The sequence below is a fragment of the Nicotiana tomentosiformis genome, chromosome 7 (assembly GCF_000390325.3).
Source record: "Nicotiana tomentosiformis chromosome 7, ASM39032v3, whole genome shotgun sequence".
Classification (NCBI taxonomy): domain Eukaryota; kingdom Viridiplantae; phylum Streptophyta; class Magnoliopsida; order Solanales; family Solanaceae; genus Nicotiana; species Nicotiana tomentosiformis.
The window spans coordinates 39641762-39659387 of record NC_090818.1 but is presented as its reverse complement, the minus strand read 5'-3'; the positions used below and the strand labels follow the sequence as shown (position 1 = coordinate 39659387).

General features: G+C 40.7%; 1 protein-coding gene across 1 annotated transcript; it reads left to right on the top strand.

The window, feature by feature from the left end:
• Positions 1–1193: 1193 nt before the first annotated feature.
• LOC138895510 (uncharacterized) lies at positions 1194–4390 on the top strand. Its single transcript, XM_070180202.1, has 4 exons — positions 1194–1274; positions 1329–1646; positions 2053–2336; positions 4096–4390. The coding sequence occupies exons 1-4, from the start codon at positions 1194–1196 to the stop codon at positions 4388–4390; spliced, it is 978 nt and encodes a 325-aa protein (XP_070036303.1).
• The last annotated feature ends 13236 nt before the right edge of the window (positions 4391–17626 follow it).

Below are 17626 nucleotides of genomic sequence, written 5' to 3'. Positions count from 1 at the left end.
TTTTTCCCTTCTCTCTACGGGGGAAAGCTTTATATTGGTTGGAACGTTTGTCAAATCATTCCATTCATACTTGGGATGAATTAGCGGAGAAATTTTTTTCTAAGTACTTCTCTCCTGGGCACATGGCTATTATTCGGGATGAAATTCTAGCATTCAAGCAAGAGTCCAATGAATCACTACACGAGATATGGGAGAGGTATAGAACAGTGGTGAAAGAGTACCCCAACAATGATATTATGGAAAATATGATTCAACAAACTTTCTATCGGGGGCTCAATACAACCAACCAATGTGTAGTGAATCAACTTGCCGGTGGGAACTTCATGACTATGCCTTATGCGGAGGCGTGTGATATCTTGGATGAGATGGCGGATATTTCATCGGCGTGGCAATCTCGGGCTAATGTTCCACAAGGTGACCCCAATGTGATTCTCCTTCACAAAGAGTTGCATGATCATGGACAAGCCATAGCCGAGTTGAATACCACCATGAACCAATTGGCAAAGGCTCAACTTCAACAAGTGCAAAATCCGAGGCAAGTCAATGCAATGGAGGGAGTAGGTATGATGGTAAACAAGCGAAGAACAAGAAGTCCACAAGTGCAACAAAGAGTGGACAATTTTGTGCAAGATGATAGTGGATTTGATCAAGATGAATCTTACATTGACCAAGAAGATGAGGTATAATATGTGAACAACTTTCAAGGCAAAGAAACAACTTTCAAAGCCCAAGCCAACAACAATGGCGACCTAAAAACAATTAAAGCAATTGGAATTCTCACAACCAAGGAAATTGGAGTGGTGAAAACAATCAAGAAAATTTGAGTAACAACAACAATCAAAGAAATTGTAGTGGTGGCAACAATCAAGGCGGTTAGGAGTAACAATCAAGGAAATCGGGGATCGGGTTTTCAAAGGCCCCCGATGTATCAACAACCGAGCAACCCACCTTCTTATCCTTCCCATGGTCCTAGTTCTTCCAATAATAAAATGGGCCGTATTGAGAACATGTTCAAGAAAATGATAGAGAAGAATGCCGATTCCGATGCTCAACTTGCTTCACACAACACCTCGATCCGTAACTTAGAAGTGCAAATGGGACAAATCTCTCAAGCTTTAAATTCTCATCTTAAGGGGGCACTACCAAGTGACACGGTGGTGAACCCAAAGGGTGGAAATAATATAGGGCATGCCATGACCGTTACTACAAGAAGTGGAAGAGGTGGGAATGCACCCACCTCAAGTCAAAGGCAACTTGTGGATGATGAGCAAGTGGTAAAAGAAGAAGAGATCCAGAACAATATGGTGCAAACAAATAATGAAGTGTAGACTGATATTGAAGACACAGTGGAAGAGGTTCAAGAAGAAGTGAACCCGTCTAGGAATCATATTATTGACATACAAGAACCGGTAGTGCAAAAGGCTAAGGCACCATTGCCTAAGCCACCTCCTTCATATCCTCAAAGGCTCACCAAGAAAAATGGCAAGAACCAATTCAAAAAGTTCATTGACATGATGAAGAGTCTCTCGATAAATGTTCCATTAGTTGAAACCTTGGAGCAAATGTCCGGTTATGAAAAGTTTATGAAGGATTTGGTGACAAAGAAGCGGTCGATGAATTTTGAAACTATCAAATTTACTCATCAAGTGAGTGCAATTGTACATTCGATGGCTCCTAAATTGGAAGATCCCGGTGCTTTGACAATCCCTTGTACCATTGGAAGTGCCGAGTTTGCCAAAGCTCTTTGTGATCTTGGGGAAAGTATCAATTTGGTGCCCTATTCGGTTTTCTAGACCTTGGAAATTGGGCAACCAAGACCCACATCTATGAGATTACAAATTGCCGACCGTACAATGAAGAGACCATTGGTAGTGATTGAGGATGTATTGGTTCGTGTTGATAAGTTCATTCTCCCGAAGGATTTTTTTTATTCTTGATTGTGAAATGGACTATGAGGTGCCGATTATTCTTGGAAGACATTTCCTTGCTACGGGAAAGGCTCTTGTTGATGTGGAAGCCGGAGAAATCACTTTCTGGGTGGGTGATGAAAAGGTGGTGTTCCACATGTGCAAATCTATGCGGCAACCGAATAGCAATAAAGTGTGTTCTTTCATGAACTTGGTGATTGATGTAATTATTGATGATACAAGTGCCATGATTAATGTGGGAGATATGTTGGAGGCCGTCTTGGTCAACTTTGATGATGACGAGATGAATGGCTTCATGGAATGTGTGAATTCTTTGCAAGGAATGAGGTCGTACAAATATGCACCCCGAAAGCTTTCCTTGGATCTTGAAAATAGGAAAACTCCTCCTACAAAGCCTTCAATTGAAGAGTCTCCTACCTTGGAGTTGAAGCCATTGCCTCCACATCTTAGATATGAATTTCTTGGCCCTTATTTTACTTTACCGGTTATTTTTTTCTCTTGTTTGACTAACGTGCATGTTGACTCTACATTGGCGGTGCTCCACAAGAGGAAGAAATCTATTGGGTGGACTTTGGCAGATATTCGGGGGATAAGCTCCGCATTTTGCATGCACAAGATTAACTTGGAGGAAGATGCCAAACCATCCATTGAACATCAAAGGAGACTCAATGAAGCCTGCAAGACGTGGTCAAAAAGGAGATCATCAAGTGGTTAGATGCCGGGGTTGTCTACCCCATTTTCGGCTGTTCGTGGACTTCTCCGGTGCAATGTGTCCCAAAGAAGGGGGCATACCAGTGGTCACCAATGACAAGGACGGGTTGATTCCCACAAGAACGGTGACCAGGTGGAGAGTGTGTATGGACTATCACAAACTAAACAAAGTCACGAGGAAATACCATTTTCCACTTCCCTTCCTTGAACAAATGCTTGATAGGTTGGCCAGCCATGCTTTCTAGATGGATATTCGGGCTACAACCAAATCCTTATTGACCCGGAAGATCAAGAGAAAACAACTTTCACATGCTATGGAACTTTCACTTTCAAGCGGATGCCACTTGGCTTATGCAATGCACTGACGACTTTTCAAAGGTGTGTGATGGCGATCTTTATGGATATGGTATAGAACTACCTTGAAATCTTCATGGATGACTTCTCGGTAGTCGGGGATTCCTTTGATGATTGTTTGACAAATTTGGATAGAGTATTGGTAAGGTGTGAAGAAACGAACTTGGTGTTGAATTGGGAGAAATGCCATTTCATGGTCGAGGAAGGCATTGTCCTTGGCCATAAGATTTCAAAGAATGGCGTAGAGGTCGGCAAGGCGAAGATAGAGGTGATAACTTCCACCTCCAACTTCGGTGAAAGGCGTGCGATATTTCTTGGGTCACGCGGGGTTCTACCGGCGCTTCATAAAAGATTTTTCTAAAGTGGTGAACCCATTATGCAAGCTCTTAGAGAAATATGCTAAGTTTCACTTCAATGATGATTGCATGAGAGTCTTTGAATTGCTAAAGTTCAAGTTGACAACCACTCCCATTATCACCGCTCCTAATTGGAGTATTCCTTTTGAGCTTATGTGCGATGCTAGTGATGTAGCGGTTGGAGCAGTTTTGGGGTAATGCATCAACAAGGTTTTTTATCCGGTCTACTATGCTAGTAAGACCATAAATGATGCCCAAGTCAATCACACCGTTATAGAGAAAGAGCTCTTTGCCATTGTGTTTGCAACTGAGAAGTTCAGCCCATACTTGATAGGTGCAAAGGTTATTGTTCATACGGATCATGCGGCACTTCACTATCTTATGAGCAAGAAAGATTCAAAAGCCCGATTTATGAGATGGGTGCTATTGTTGCAAGAGTTTGATATTGACATCCAAGATAAAAAAGGGAGTGAAAATCAAGTGGAGGATCACTTGTCTCGTTTGGAGGAGGAGGGGAGGGCGCATGATGGCTTTGAAATCAATGACTTCTTCTCCGACGATCAACTCTTGGCTATTTAAATGAAGGAGGTTCCATGGTTCGCGGATCTAGCAAACTTCCTTGTGTGTGGAATCATCCCGGATGATTTCTCTTCAAATCAAAGGAAGAAGCTCAAATGGGATTGTCAAAATTATTATTGGTACGAGCCATACCTTTTTTGAATTTGTACGGATGGGGTAATTAGAAGATGTGTACCAGACGAAGAGCAAAATGTTATTCTTGAGGCTTGCCATTCTTCGCCTTATGGTGGTCACCATGGGGAAGCAAGAACGGCGGCTAAAGTGCTGAGTTGCGATTTCTATTGGCCCACTATTTACAAAGATGAAAGTGATATGGTGAAAAGATGTGATGAATGCCAACAGGCCGGTGGAATCTCGAAGAAGAGTGAAATGCTTCTCACTACCATTTTGGAGATTGATATCTTTGATGTATGGGGTATTGACTTCATAGATCCTTTTGTGAGTTCTCGTGGAAACACCTAATCTTGGTCGCGGTTGATTATGTGTCTAAATGGGTTGAGTCCATTGCTCTACCCAACAATGAGGCAAGAAGTGTAGTGGCGTTCTTGAAGAAGAATATCTTCACAAGATTTGGTACTCCGCGGGCTATCATAAGCGATGGGGGGTCGCATTTTTGCAACAAGGCTTTTGACACTTTGCTTGGCAAGTATGGTGTCACTCATAAAGTTACGACTCCCTATCATCCACAAGCTAGCGGTCAAGTGGAAGTTTATAACCGGGAGATAAAGAGTATCTTGTCCAAAATAGTGAATGCTAACCGGACGGATTGGTCAAAGAAGCTTGATGATGCACTATGGGCTTATCAGACTGCTTTCAAAACTCCTATCGGGATGTCTCCATACCGGTTGGTGTTTGGAAAAGCTTTTCATCTTACGGTAGAACTTGAGCACAAAGCCATGTGGGCTTTAAAGAAGTTGAATCTCGATTGGGATGCAGCCGCTAACTTGTGGGTTGCATATTTGAATGAATTGGATGAGTTCCGGTACCGTGCATATGCAAGTTCGTCCTTGTACAAAGAGAAGATGAACTACCTCAATGACAAATACATTCGGAACAAGGATTTCAAGGTGGGCGATCTTTTTTTATTGTTCAACTCACGGTTGAAGATGTTTTCCGGAAAGCTGAAATCTAAGTGGAGTGGTCCCTTTGAAATTGTGGGTGTGACACCTATTGGTGCTTTGGACTTGAAGAACAAAAATGATGAGGTATTCCGAGTCAATGGTCACCGGGTGAAGCATTATTTGGGAAAGGTTGATGATGGCCACGTGGTGGCAGTTATTCATTTCAAATGATGGTAATCTGCGTCGTGCCGCGACGTTAAATCATGCGCTTCTTGGGAGGCAATCCATGTTTCTTTTTCTTTTCTATTCTTCTTTTGTAAATAGGCATTATTTTTGTGCTAACTGGATTTGAAGTGTGTTGCAGGGATGAATGTACTTTACAGGAACTGTGTCCAGAAAATTGGCTAAGTATGGAAAGAAGTGCGAACCGCATGTACATTGTGCGGACCGCACAATTGTGATTGCTACAACAAAAGGGAACCGTGGCCGCCCAATTACAGTGCGGACCACACAAATTGAAAGGGAAAAATTCAAACTCTTTAAAGTTGGTTTGTCAGAGAAATGGCCAAAGTGTGGCCGCATATCAAAATCTGCAGTCCGCAACAAAAATCTGCGGTCGCACTGCAAATTCTGCGGACCGCAGATCAGCAAGTGCTTTTGAGCCCCAGGTAATAGAGTGCGGACCGCAGTAGGAATTCTTCAGCCACACTCATCCCTTTGTCCCTTAGTCAGACCGTCCGGTATAAATAGTAGACTTAGGGCTACTGCTCATTTTTTTCCCCTCTCTAACCACTCACAAATCTAAAATATTGAAATCGTCTATTAAATCATCTGCCACACACAATCAGCATCTGTGATCACTCATTTGCACTACTTCATATCTTGTATGCCTCAATTACTTGTAGAATTTTTCAAGTTTTAGTTTAATTTACAATTTGTTAGTTAGTTTTAGGCCATTTGTTAATAGAATTCAATTTTACAACCTTGTGGGGTTTAAACTGTACTGGGTCAACTGGTAATTGCTCTAAGGGGAATGGGTGAATTGATTTTCATGCTTAAATGTCAACACCATGTCAAATTTGTGAAAAACATTGTTAACCTTAGAACTCTGCTCGTAAATATTTTAAAATCTGCGGCCGCACAAGAAACTGTGCATTCCGCAGAAGTTGAGATTAGGGTACATTAGTCAAGACTGATTTTTTGCGGCTGCACTTATAATTGTGCAGACCACACTCCCCTACCCTCCAAGCATGTTTTACACTGTGTGTTCACTGTCTCTCTAGTGTGTTATTGTATGTTACACTTAAATTACAACTGACACCTGCGGTTACTTGTTACAGAAAATGGTTAGATCTCGAGGCCGAGGAGATACTTCAAAGGGGAGGGGTGAAGAGGCCGAGGAAAAAGTACTTTACCCCTTGCCATCCAAAAGATAATCACAAAGAAGGCTATAGCCGGCCGAGGAATAAATGCGGAGCCATTCGAATCTAGTTCTTATGCCCCATCTAGGGAAGCATTGGAAGGCAACTAAGTTCAAGAGTAGCTGGCTGTCCAATCAAAGCCACCGGGGAGGTATCAACTTTGTGACGAGCCTTCCACATCACATAGCACCTCCGAGGGTTCGGAGAGTGCCAATCATGCTTCTGAGCCCTCTTCTACATCTGTCCCTAAGGCACCAGCGGCTACAGTTGATGTTATTCCGGATGATGGCCAAGGGGGAGTTACTACAGTTGCCGGCCTTGAGCAGTTGAAGAAGAAAGAGGTCTAGGAGGACCGGTTCGTCAGTCTGGCTGCCTTCACAAGTTTCTGTGGGTGGTGGCCAGTGAGATCACTCACACTTGAGCGATAGTTCTAACTGAAAGACCTTGGAAAGTACAGTTTCGAGAGCGTAAGGGGTGGAGTTGGTTCACCCAGAGCATAGTGGACGCAAAGGAGTATCTTGTCCGGGAGTTCTATGCCAATGTGGCACACATAAATAAAGGGACAAAAGTGACCAAAGTGAGGAATCTGAAGGTGCGGTTTGACCAGCACACATTGAACACCTACTTGGGGTTTGATGATGTTGAGCCTGCACAATACTTGGCAACTCTGGCAATGGGAGATGGAGCTCGCCCATGGCTAGCTGAGATTCTTGCAACTCCGGGGCCACCACCACCATGGATCACAATAGGGGTTACTATTCAGGAGAACACCCTAAACTTTAAGGCGAAGGGATGGAAGACCTTTGTCTATATCAAACTAGACCCGTGCCAGAATGAAACAAACCTTCCTATCTCGTGGGCAATTCTAGTATCCTTTATCATGGCTGGGTACCCGATCAATGTGGGTGTCGTGACGTCAGTCAACATGTCTGTGGTCGCCAGGCAAGCAGATACCTCCTACCCTTATCCCAACACCATTACTGAGTACCTTACGGATGCACGGGTGGAGCCGAGAGATTTTGATATGAAGGTTCGGGCTAAGAAGCCCTTCTTATGGTATTCTCTGATGGATGCACACAACCCTAAGAGAAAGGGCTAGTCAACTACCACTACAGGTCAATCTAATGAGCCATCGGTGGTAGCTACAGAGACAACCGACATACCCTCCACTTCAGCAGAGCCTTCAGCCAGTGCAGCAACCATGCCCCCACCATCAGTCTCAGTGCCTTCTATCTTGGCTTTGAAGCCGGTGTGTATGCCCACTGCTACACTTTCTACGCTGCGAGTCTCCCAGACACTGGCGAGCCTCAACAACTGGATGCAGATAGCTATTGAAAAGATGTCTGACATATCCAGTCATGTTGCAGCACAGTCATCCATTCTGGCACCCCAGATTCCCCCCACAGTTGAAGAAACCTTGAAGAAGCTCTTAGAGAATCAGAACACAATTATGGCCACTCTGGTGTAACATGGGTCAGTAATAGAAGAGCACGGAAAGGAAGTGACGAAGATGCGGAAGTCCTAGGCCTCCAAGAAGTCAATGGACAAGATCCGGAGACATATTACCAAGCTTGCAGCAGCCGGAGACATTCCATTTGATATGTTGATTGACCTGCACCACCCAGGCCCAGATCCTACAGCACCTACAACACCAGCTGGCCAGTCTGAGGAGTTTCCTTCACTTTGACCCTTCCTTTACTCTTATTTTGTTAAGCATTAGGGACAATGCTTATTTTTATTCGGGGGGTGGAGTTTATTTGGGGGGTGGGTGGATTTTATTTTGTTACACCCTATGTTTTCGTACATGGAAGTACGCCATAAGTAAATTAATGGAAGCTCAGAAAATGAGATGTTACATCCCGCATTTTCATATGTTAAAGTTTCATCGTAAGTTAATCGACGTAAGTTCAGGAATGAAATTGTTTTGGAGATTATAAGCATTATGCTATTTCAAACAAGTGATGATTAAATTCGTGAAGGTGAGAGGGTAAGCAAATCGAAGAAAATAAATTTCATCAAAATTTGACATTTTGGGATAAAATATGGCCTGAGCTAAAATACCCGTTATTTATGAACTAGTGCCATACAAGGTACCACATGACCATGATAGTAGGGTATATATAAAGTGCGTTAAAAGTGGGTAGTATTTTAAGTAAGTTGGGATAATTCTTAATTATGTGAAAAATTAGTTAATTATTAATTAGTGGGAGATTAACTAGTTAATTAAAAATTTGTGGATAATTAATTAAGATATTGGGATAAGGCCTACCAAGCCAAAATGTGGCAGCCCCTTTCTTTCATTTAGTGACTCTTACCTTATAATTGAAAGGTATCACAATTGAGTAAGATTAAGGCTTAGTCATTACTATGTGGGCCCCACTCCATTTAATGCATAAAACTCCTCTAATTCAAAGAGAGGTCTTATATACAAGTGTTAGAATATTCAACCAAATTTTACACAAAAAACTTTTCATTTGAAGGAAAAACCATGGACTTCTCATCTGTCAATCTATCCTCTTTAATCATCTTTTTCATCCCACCTTTAATCTATCTAATACTAAATCAAGTCAACTCTATATTCTTTAAAATCCAAAATCTTCCACCAGCACCATTCCAGTGGCCATTAATAGAAAACATACCAAATTTCATAGGCAAAAATCCCCATATCAAATGTGTATAATATAGTAAGGCAGTAACATTATAATTTAGTACTCTTTCTATTAGAAAGTTACGTGAGTATATCTTGAAAGAACATCATACGGATTTTTCCTACTTCGATCTGCCGTTACGTGTCATCGCAATCAACGGGTGTTAAAGGACTTATCAAGAGAATCGGTTCAGGTATGTTAAGGCTATCCCTTCTTTCTTTTGGCATGATCTATACGACACAAACGAAATGAGCAAATGCACAATTCTCATAAATGACTCTATTCATAGAAGTATTAGAGATGCCTATGTTCTTGAATTCCCATATGTCTCATTATTCTACCGTCTGTTCATGGGTCTCAGAAAAATACTTATTTGATAAAGTTTATCCGAAAGGCATATTATTTTTATGACATTCTGAGAAATCTTATTAACGTATTTCTTATGCATTTCATGCATTTATACATATATATTGACCCATGACCAGATGGCATTATATACGCGTATATTACATGTATATGGGATATGGGAAAAGGTTATGGCGTTATATACGCACCACCACCTGATCAGCTGGTATACATTGATGATTTTGCCCACAGTGGCCGAGATGATATGATGGGATGCCCTCAGAGGCTTAATGATGTTATGAACACATGTACCTACGCACGATATGACATTCATATGCATATGCATGACACTATGAGTATTTCATGATTTACAGAGTTATTCAGACTTATATGTCGAGTCTTTTACTCCATGTTTCTCTCATGTCTATTAGTTACTGATTTTCATTTCTTATATACTCGGTACATTATTTGTACTGACGTTCTTTTTGCCCGGGGATGCTGCGTTTCATGCCTGCAGGTCCCGATAGACAGGTCAAGAGCCCTCCAAGTATATTATTAGCTCAGCGGAAGATGTTGGTCTCTCTATTTTCTTCGGAGTTGCTTGTTTGGTTAGTATGATTTAGACGTGTGTTGTTTGGTATGGAGGGACTCTGTCCCGACCTTTGTGAAAATTATATATTCTTAGAGGCTTGTAGACAAATGTCATGTACGTAAAAGATTGTATGGCCTTGTCGGCCTATGTTTAGTATATGAGTGGTTATTTTGGTCTTATAGGTCCGCGTGTCTTATGTATAAGTTGGTATCACATGTTGTATTCTACTTATCTCATAGCAGCCTTCCGGCTCCGTTATCTAAGATAGTATGACGTGAAAAGATACGTTATGCTGGTACTCGGTTGAGTAAGGTACCGGGTGCCCGTCGCGGCCCATCGGTTTGGGTCGTGATATATATGATATATTTTGATAATTCTGAGACATTTGGCCTGTAATTAACTTAATACTATTTTCTTATTCTTTCTCATTATGTATATATTCTCTCTACTCTCTCATTATATATATTCGTTACGCTTTCAATAGTTTTTGTTTTGTTGTTTCTTTTATGTTTGTTTTCTTATTAGTTAGTGTTTAACTAAGTAGCTTCTTTTTGAATTAGTAGATTATTTTTGATTTAATAGCTTCTTTTCATGTTTTAGTAGATAATAAGCCTTTGGTTTTCTTAATGCCACGGTTCTTTCCAAAGGTAGTTTTTGTGTGAACCGGGTGACTCTTCCTAACGATGGATGGCGTGATAATCTTCTTAAGGGATTGAGTCCGTTTTTGGTGTTTAGGTAATAATAGTAGTAGTATTGAATAAAAAGACCTAATTGAGTCATGCTCGAAGAGTCAAACATGCTTCATTTGGTACCAACACACTTAACTACGCGCTTATGGTTAAAAACAAGGTTTTTGGAAAGAAATAGCTCTAGTTAGTGACCTTGTGACTTGTTGACTTAGGCAATCATTGAGTGGTTTAGTCGAACCATAGTGATTTTCAATCTTGAATATGGTCGTTGTGGGCCCTCGACTCTATTCTCTTTAACAATCCAGCTGCGTGAGAGGTGAGATATTTTTGTTGCAAGTCCAAGTACCCGTACGAATGGTCTAGAACTTGCCCCGAATGTGTTTCAAGGCAAAATCTTAAGTTTTGCTTGGCTTGAGAAGTGATTGTAGGCTTTCCTTGACTCACTTGAAGTTTTCCATTTTCCATCAATGTTGTTATCCCTAGTCAACCAATTTGAGCCTCAAACCTTTCTCATTTGATAACCATGTCACAAGCCTTTACCCGTTTTGTTGTGACCCTCTCTTGGCACCCGAGATTTCTTTAACACTCTTGTTAAATAATTGGCTTAACAAAATGTAAGTTTGGGGGAGAGAGGAGGAACTTGGAAAAGGTATCAAGGCACAAAAAGAGAAAAGAAATGATGAAAAGGAAAGAGCAAAAAGAAAAATGCAAAAAGAAAGTTAATAAGTGGAAAAGTTGAAGGGATTTAAAAAAGAGTAATATTGCAAAGCATGGAGAAATCAAAAGGGGAAAAATGAATGTCATAATCAAGAAAGAGTGATGTTAAGTCTCTCTAGTTTCCCCCAAGGAAAAGAAAAATGCCTCAAAGAATTGGTAAAGCATGAACCGAGAACAGAAAATGGAGTGCTTAAGGAAAGATGAACCCGCTCTATCATAGTATATCCAAACTTAGTCCAGAATCCTTCATTGCATTTTGAAAAAGCCCTATGTGATTTCAAGCCGAGTGAGCTTACATTGGTGGTGATCTACATGAGGGGCAAGCCTATGGTACTTAAAGCTGTACTTGCGACATTCTTTTGAGAGAGATGAGTGAACCTTTCAAAACTCTTTGGATTGAGTGCTAAAATTCTTAAGCGAGATAGGCAAACAGAGAGTAGAGGAGGAGGAGTTTGAGATCCACAATGACCTACATGAAAGAGCGAGCTTCCTTGATGAGTAAAGTCAACTCTTGATGCTCAAGTGTCACATTAGACCTATTTGTGCATAAAAGTTTAACTTGTTGCCTTGTTGATAATTCATAAGTGGTGTGGGTAATTGTTGGTCTCAATTGATGTGTGAATTACTCACCTTTGATTAGGTGGAATGGCCCTTAACTTGTGAAGGTGGGAACTAATTTATTTGCTTGAGAACAAGTAAAAACTTAAGTTTGGGGGAGTTGATAAGTGGGAATTTTGACTACTTATTAGCGCCTTTTAGCTTTTTTTAGTCCAAAAGCATTTAATTGTGTTCCCGAAAATTGATAAAATGTGCTAAATTGCAGGAATATTGCAAGATGGACTCCCGAGATGAAATCCAACTCAAAAAGGAGTAATCCAAACTCAAGGCTATAAAAAACATAGAAGCTAAGAATTACGGACCGCATAATATCATATGCGGCCACAGATGATGAAGAAAAGGGTAGTAGATCTTTGTGCAAAATGCGGTCCGCACAGGAATTATGCGGCCGCAAAACAAGTGCTACGCAGCCGTAGATGTAATTGTGCGGACCGCAAAAGAGCAAGATGCGATCGTAGTTACAATTCTGCGGACCGCAGAAAGAAGGTCTCACGGCCGCATATCAGAATTATGCGGCCGACCTCCAGTTCCTACAAGTTGAAGAAATCTGCGGACCGCATATGGAATTGTGCGGCCGCAGAACCTCCCAAAGGGCATTTTTATCCGAAATTTCCAGCCTTTTATATATAGATGAGTTTCACAATTTTAGGTCAACTTTTGACATCATCAGCTACAATAGCCGTTTCTCTTTATTTCTTTTAGTAGTTTTTTATATTTTGAGCTATTTTAACATAGCTTTTAAAAAAAAATTAATCTTGCAATATGAGTTTAATTATCATTTCTTCTTCTTTTTCTTTAATTTTAAGTATGAGTATCTAGATTTTCACTAGGGTTGTAACCCAACCCTAGTGTGTAAACCTTATGGGTATTTAATTTAATGCTTGTTTATGGTTAGGTGTTTATTATTTAGCCTTGTTCATGCTTTAATTTGTGGAATTAATGGTTGTACACATTAGTTCATGCCTATTTGACTTGGTCTCTACTTGAGAAAAAGAGACTTAGTCTAGGAAAACTTGGCTAACAAGAAATTGGATCAATCGAGAGATTGATAATCCCAATTAAAGGGTTCAACCTAGAGATAGTAATAACCCGACTTGATCTTTTATCAACCGTTTTGTGCAATACCCATTTGGACTTGAGAAAGCCAAATTGGGTAAAATCACTCTTTGACCGAGAGGTATTGAGTGGGTAATTGAGTGTTGATAGCTATAATACACTCTGATCAACAAAACAAGCATTAAGGTTTATATCCCATTAGGCAAACACCTAGGCGATGGTCATAGCCCTAGGCTTTTTACAAAACTTGAAAAACAACAAAAACAATTTCTTAGTTTCATTTTTCAACTTGCATTATTAGTTTTAAATTAGACTTAAAAACAACTCCAATTTGTGGAAGTTTAAATTGAGATAGTTAAATTCATATACTACAATATATACTCCTAACTCCCATATATGGCTCCCTGTGGAAATCGACCCCGACTCTTGTTGGGTACTATCATTGTATCCGACCGTTTCATAACCTTAAATTGAGGTGTGAAATTGGACGAGATCATTACACGCCACAACAGTGTTATGTGGAGCACGGTTCCCTATATCTATTCATGCATATTTTGTTTCTCATCCTCTGAGGAGGGTTCATAACATCTGTTCAACCATTTTATTCGTTACGCGGGCTGGGTAATTCTTTTCCAGATTTCGTTCCTCTTTATGTGTCATATTCGAGTTGTAGCTTGTCGGCTGATTGATGGAGTCATATAAGATCTGAGTCAGTGTTTGAAGTGCCTTATTGCCAGAGCAGCTTGTACTGGATGAGACGAGATTATCAGACCTAAAATTTGTGCAATCAGATTTATATAAGGTGCATTAAAGGGAAAATATCGTTATTCAGTTCGGAATGAGGTAATGGTTTTTGTTAGGAGGAGAGACTCCATAAATTATTGATTTGGCTGGTGGTTATGAGTTTCTACACGTCTCTTTCGTCGTGGCAATATTGCGAGAGTTGGAACATGATTTATATACGTCATGAGATGTGTTGCGGGCATCGAATATTTTGAAATTACAGCTATTTTAGTCTAAGGATGTTATTATGTGCAACCGACTTATGTGGTGTATGGTGTAATTTCAGCATAAATGCATGATCATGTTTTGGTGCAGTGTGTGGTGATTGGTACGGTGTTCGTGTGTTAGAATCAAGCCTTGTAAAGAAATTCAGAAGTTGGAACTTGGTCCTAAGGCTTGTTAGCTAAGGTTATAGGGAGGATTTTCAGTCTGGCTCGAGCTAATGTGTTCAACTGAAATGTGGTGGCATGGGTAGGTGCACGAGGTATTAAACAATGATTTTGGACAAATCCAGAGCAGTCCTTAGCACGTTCGAGGACGAATGTGTGTTTAAGTGGGGGAGAATGTAACAACATCGTTCGGCGGTTTGAGGCCTTAAGCAGCTTCACTTCAGGTATTATGACTTGTACGTGTGGTCGGAATCGAATTTCGGGAAGTTCAGGATTGATTTGGAAAGAAAACTTTAATTTCGGAAGCTTAAAGTAGGAAGAATTTGCTAAGGTATGATTTTTGAGTAAACGACCTCAGAATTGGGATTTGAAGGTTCCAATAGGTTCGTATGATGATTTTGGACTTGGGTGTATATTCGGGTTGAGTATCGGGTAGTCCATGAGTATTTCGGCACCTATTATAGAAAGTCGGCATTTTGAAAGTTTAAGAATTTCTTAAGTTTGACTTGAAGTGGATTTTAATGTAATCGATGTCCGTTTGGGATTCCGAGCTTGAGAATAGTTTCGTATGGTATTTTGGTCTTAGGAGCGTGTTCAGACATTGATTTGGAAGTCCGTAGGTCGTTTTGACGTTAATTGGCAAAAATTAGAAATTTGATGATTTTTGGAAAGTTTGATCGCGGAGTGAACTTTTTGATATTAGGGTCGGATTTCGATTCCGGAAGTGGGAGTAGGTCCCTAATGTCAATTATGGCTTGTGTGCAAAATTTTATAGGTTTTAGCGTCGAATGTAGAAGTTTGAAGTTCTAAAGTTCACTAAGCTTGAATTGGGGTACGATTCATGATTTTAGCATTATTTGATGTGATTTGAGGCCCCGAGTAGGTTTGTGTTATGTATTGGGACTGGTCGGGTGTTATTCGGGATGGTTTCATACCAAGTTTGGCAAAGTTGCTGCTGCTGATATCAGGTGTCTGGTTTTGTTCTTCGCGAACGCGAAGGTGTTCACGCGTTCACGAAGAAGGATTTATTGGTTACTAACTTTTGTGCTATACATTCGCGACTGGGGCCTCGCCTTCGCATAAGGTAAGAAGGTGAAGCTACACGTTTGCGATTGGGGTATCGTGTTCGCGAAAGGGAAACTGGGCTGGTGAGAATTTTAGCCTTCGTGTTCGCGAAGGTTGAACTGCGTTGCGAAGGTTCCCCTGGTAAAGCATCGTGTTCGCGAGATGGGACTCGCATTCGCGAAAGGCAGTTTTTAAGCTGGATCTGGTATTGCTTCGCGAACGCGAGGGGCTTGCCGCCTTCGCGAAAAAGGTTGCCTAGGTAGTGTATAAGTTAGCAAAAACAGGTTTTGGCTCATTTTATCTCAAATTTTCCATGGGAGCCGAGTTTGGGGCGATTTTGGACGAGCTTCTTCGTCACCCATCACCAGGTAAGTGATTTCTTCACGTTGTGAGTTAAATACATGGTTATATATAGATTTAAACATGGAAATTAGTAGAAATTTATGGTTTTGAAGAAAAAAAATCTAGATATTGGTATTTTGGGAATTTAACCACGAAATTGGACAGGGAATTAGGAATAAATTATCTAGTTGAGTTCGTGGTGTTATGGGTGAGGTTTATCTTCAAACATTTTCGAAATCCGGGCGCGTGGGCCTGAGTGTTGATTTTATCGACTTTTCGAGCGGAATTGAGAATTTGTTTAAAATGATTAATTGTGGGTATTTGAGTATATTTTGATGAGTTTGCACATTTGTTGAATAGTTTTGGATAGACGGACATTTGGTTTGAGGTGTTAGAGAGGCTTTGGAGCCGGTTATGGAACTTTGAAGCGAGGTAAAGTCTCCTGTCTAACTCTATGAGGGTGAAACTACCCCTAAGTGATGTATCTATTATGTGTTACTTGTTGTGGGGGCTACGTACGCACCAGGTGACGAGAGTCCGTGCGTAGATAGATTCATGTTATGTCCGGGTAGACTTAGGTTCACACCATGCTATAGCTGTACTACTTGAGTTGTCTCGTGCCTATTAATTTCTTTATTTTACATTACGACTTGAGACTAGCGTAGAGTGATAGACTTGCTATTGTAGAGATTTGACGGGCTTCATGATACGCCACAGATTACTTGTACTCTCCTTGCGAAATTCTCCTGCGTTTTGCGTTCTCATCGACAAGTTCCCTTAAAATCTATAACTCACACGACTATTAGTGGGTGGGGTCTAGGACCCGTCTAAGCTTTTTATTCTAATGGGATCGGGTCGTTCACCTCGGCAGGATAGATACATCTATGATTCGTGCCGTTCGACCCTCGGTAGTGCACACACTATGATGGATCGGGTCGTACGCCTAGGCAGGATTATGTACCACACTCTCATGGGAGCGGGCCGTTCGCCTCGGCAATAAAATAGATGTATCTATGGTTTGGCAATTTATGATGGATCGGGCCGTATGTCTCGGCACTTCTATAAAATACACTTATGAGATGGTGCGTAATAATTGGCAAGAAGCCAGCATATCTGTGAGCTTTGTTTCCCCTGATTGAACTGTGATGACCTATCTAATAAGGTCCATTATATATACTCTGACTAAGAAGGTAGCTACTAGCTGAGAGTTTGAGTTATTGCTGAGAGGAGGATTGTACCACGTATTATACTTGTTACCTCTCTTACTTTCTCTAATTTACATCTGTTACTTCTACTGTATCTGTCTTATTGGACCACTAGTAAGTATTATGTCGACCCTTCATCACTACTTCTCTGGGGTTAGTCTAGATACTTAGTGGGTACGCTTTGATTTACGTACTCATACTATACTTGCTGCACTTTTTGTACAGGTACACATATGTCCGGTGGTCTTTAGGCGCAGAGGCGCGGCCATTTCGGGGACTTTACCGTGAGCTGCATTTCATGTTACGACCCGCAACTTGCAGAGTCTCCATCAGAGTTATTTATATTTTCCTGTCTAACTTGTATTCTAGATAGATGTTGTATTTTATTATATTATATTTCCTAGTTGATGCTCATTCACTTGTGACACCGGGTTTTGGGGGTTCCAACGGGTTGTTCACTATTGTAGTTCGTGTAAATTCTATTTCACACCATCTTATTAAAAAACATTATGATTTTAAGGTACTAGAAAGAGTAATTAAATTGACTAATCACCGTTGGCTTGCCTGACGGCAGTGTTAGGCTCCATCACGACCACTAGTGGATTTTAGATTGTGACAGTTTCAATCTGAAATTCAGCCAAAATCAAGTCTAATCTTCACGATTGAAATGGTAAAACGATTGAAATCCATTCATGAATTCCATTAAAAATATATACAACATGAAAGGATAAAAAGTAGAGAACAATAGAGGAAGAAAAATTAGGAAA